General features: G+C 48.5%; 1 protein-coding gene across 1 annotated transcript; it reads right to left on the reverse strand.

Moving 5' to 3' along the window:
• Nucleotides 1-1,629: 1,629 nt before the first annotated feature.
• On the reverse strand, nt 1,630-2,678 carry LOC123154948 (chaperone protein dnaJ 8, chloroplastic). Its single transcript, XM_044573547.1, has one exon. It carries the CDS (start codon nt 2,420-2,422, stop codon nt 1,904-1,906), a length of 519 nt encoding a protein of 172 aa, XP_044429482.1. The 5' UTR covers nt 2,423-2,678; the 3' UTR covers nt 1,630-1,903.

Raw genomic sequence — 2,678 nt, forward strand, 5'->3', positions numbered from 1 at the left:
GGATTCGCCTCCCCTCTACTTACCGTTCCGGCGACCAGTGGCTGGGAGGGGAATCCCGCTGCCTCCGCTCCGGTTAGTACTTTAGGTTAGGGTTTTTTAGTTCTCACAGGTGCGGCGCTTGGTTGGATGGCAGCGCTTCTTCTTCGAGTTTGTCTTTCGGACTTCGATCCCCCTCGAGTTCGTCCTTCTGGACGTACTCGACGGAGCTCCGGCATAGATTCCTGTTGTATCCATGGGGCGGTGAGGTTAGGGTTTCTCGTCGTGTGGCGAGATTTGTTGTCAGTTGTTTCAAATCTGTTCAAGGGTTCAACGACCATGACTGCGGCTCTAGGGAGCTAGTCCTTACGGGCACGTGCACGAAGACTTCCCGGCTGTCATCAACAAGGTCAAGCCGGCTACGATATGGAGTGGCGACAGTGGCGCGACGGCGGCTCATTCTCGTGGCGGTTGTGATGGTTCGGTGGTCTCGGTATCTTGATGTAATTTTTATTATGTTTGAAGTGTTTTGTACTTCCGGTGGACTTTGATAATTTATCTGAAACATCTTCACAAAAAAAATGTTATTGCCAACTAAAAGCCGATGTTTATTGTTTCATTATGATGAATGGCGTGTCATGTGTTTTTTTTCAGCGATGGTTGTGCATTTTTTATTTCATATTTCCCCTTTACATGACACCATAAAATCCTCCTTGTTCTCCTAAAAAATCAGTGTAGAAGCAAAAGAAAATTTAAAAGGGGCACACCCATATTGTCATGATTTGACAATAATGCACAAAAGTGTCACGGTTTACCTAGAAAGTTGACATGTAACAGTCTGCACATGTTAGCTAGCTACCATTCACGGTTCGCTGTCAATTTTTTGAAGACTGTTGAGAGCTGTTCATGTCGGTTGCGGGTTACTTTAGCAGGGAAAACATGGGGCGAAGAACATGACAGGTTAGGCAGGAGAGCAGACGGCCGAGTTCAAAATGATTAAACAAAGAAATTGGTTGACATCTTCAAACAAGAACTAAAGTTGTACTTCTTTTATAAAGAAAGGGAAATATAAGAGCGTTTAAGTATAGATAAAGATCAAGATCATGTATTATGATAGTCAGGAGACGTGAGGAATCCGTGAATGAAACAAGCTACTCCCTCCGTCTCATAATTTAAAACGTGAGTAGCAGGCACCGTTAGAAGAAAGCGAGTGACAATTTGTTTAATCCGGCGCCAATAGAAAATAGAGAGGAACCCCTTTACTTGGCGTCCTCTTGACGGAAATGGATCCTCTAACATACACAAGGGATGCGAGATACTGACGGGAAATCAACTGTGTGGATCAAGACTCCTGGCATGTCATTGGGATTAAACATTTGATGTGAACTTGGAGGACGAGAACTGAATAGTTTGTGAGCTCTACTAACATTAAAAAGATGCATCTTTCAATGCCATATCTTCTCTAATCCAGATCAACAACAGCGCCATAAATCTTCTACCCATGTAGCAGCACGTGACAGATGCAAAAGAAAAATGCAAGCAGGATCAATCAGAACAAACGGCTGACATTTTTACAGTGAAGAACTGAACTATTTCACCAGCAGCAAGTGTCATCAGTCAGTGTGCCATTATCACTGAAAGCGAAAGAAGCGTTCCTTCCATGGAAATCCAAGGATAAGAGGCGTCCCTGAGCCACAATTTGGATCAATTCCTCCGATGCTTTTCCCTTATACTCCCTCCGTCTTAAATTTTTTATTTTAGATTTGTCTAGATACGGATGTATCTAACAGAGACGGTGAGAGTATTTAGAATGGAAACAAAATGTTCCAATCGAGTACAATTTGCTAGAACCCTAAAATATCTGCATCTACTACTTCCCCCACGATAAAACAGGAGAGAAATACGCAGCCACACACGTCGTGCGAATTTACAGTGTGATGATTGCCAACGCCTCTGTCACGGCACGGCAAGGAAGAAGATTTCCGAAGTCGGAGAACCAGTCATCCTCGTCGTCGTCCTTGAGGTAGCGGCGGTAGCGGTCGAGGTCCTCGTCGGCGAGGCCGTAGCGGCGGCGCCAGTACTCGAGCCTCACCTCCGCCTCCCGCATGTTGCTCATCACCCTCTGGTACGCCGCGTTGATCCGCTCGAAGTCGATGCTATTTTCTTGGGCGTTGTCGCAGCTGTCTCGCCGCACGACGTCCGGGTGGTACTGCAGCGCGTGGCGATGGAAGGCCCTCTTGACCTCGCCCCTGGTGGCCCCCGGCGCCAGCCTCAGCGTCCGGTAGTGGTCCTCCTCCAGCCCCCCTCCCGCCGGCCTCGCCGGCGCCGCCCCGCGCGCGCTCCCGCATCTCACCGACGAAGACGACGCCGTCCCACACCGCCGCGCCGGCGCCGCTGATGCCGACGGCACGCGCAGGTTGAGCACCACTCCTCCTCCCGTGGCCATGGATGTAGCCAAGAGATCAAGAGAACACGAGATCGATCGAGTTGTGTGATGGAGCTCGTCGTTGCTTCGGATCTCCCGATGGGTTCGCTCTGTTACCGCGTGGTGGAGCTGGAAGAGATGGTTGGAGCTGGAATGGTTGGAACTTGGAATGAATGTGGCTGCCGCGTGGGATTTAGGCTAGTCATAGTGGGAGTAATTTATCTAGTAACATAACGTTTTTCAAGATAAGTTTGCTTATGTGGCATGTAGTTAATAA

Source organism: Triticum aestivum, chromosome 7A, assembly GCF_018294505.1.
Source record: "Triticum aestivum cultivar Chinese Spring chromosome 7A, IWGSC CS RefSeq v2.1, whole genome shotgun sequence".
Lineage (NCBI taxonomy): Eukaryota > Viridiplantae > Streptophyta > Magnoliopsida > Poales > Poaceae > Triticum > Triticum aestivum.

Coding starts and splice junctions, on each gene's coding strand:
- LOC123154948 (XM_044573547.1), bottom strand. CDS start 2,422: ATGGCCACGGGAGGAGGAGTGGTGCTCAACCTGCGCGTGCCGTCGGCA.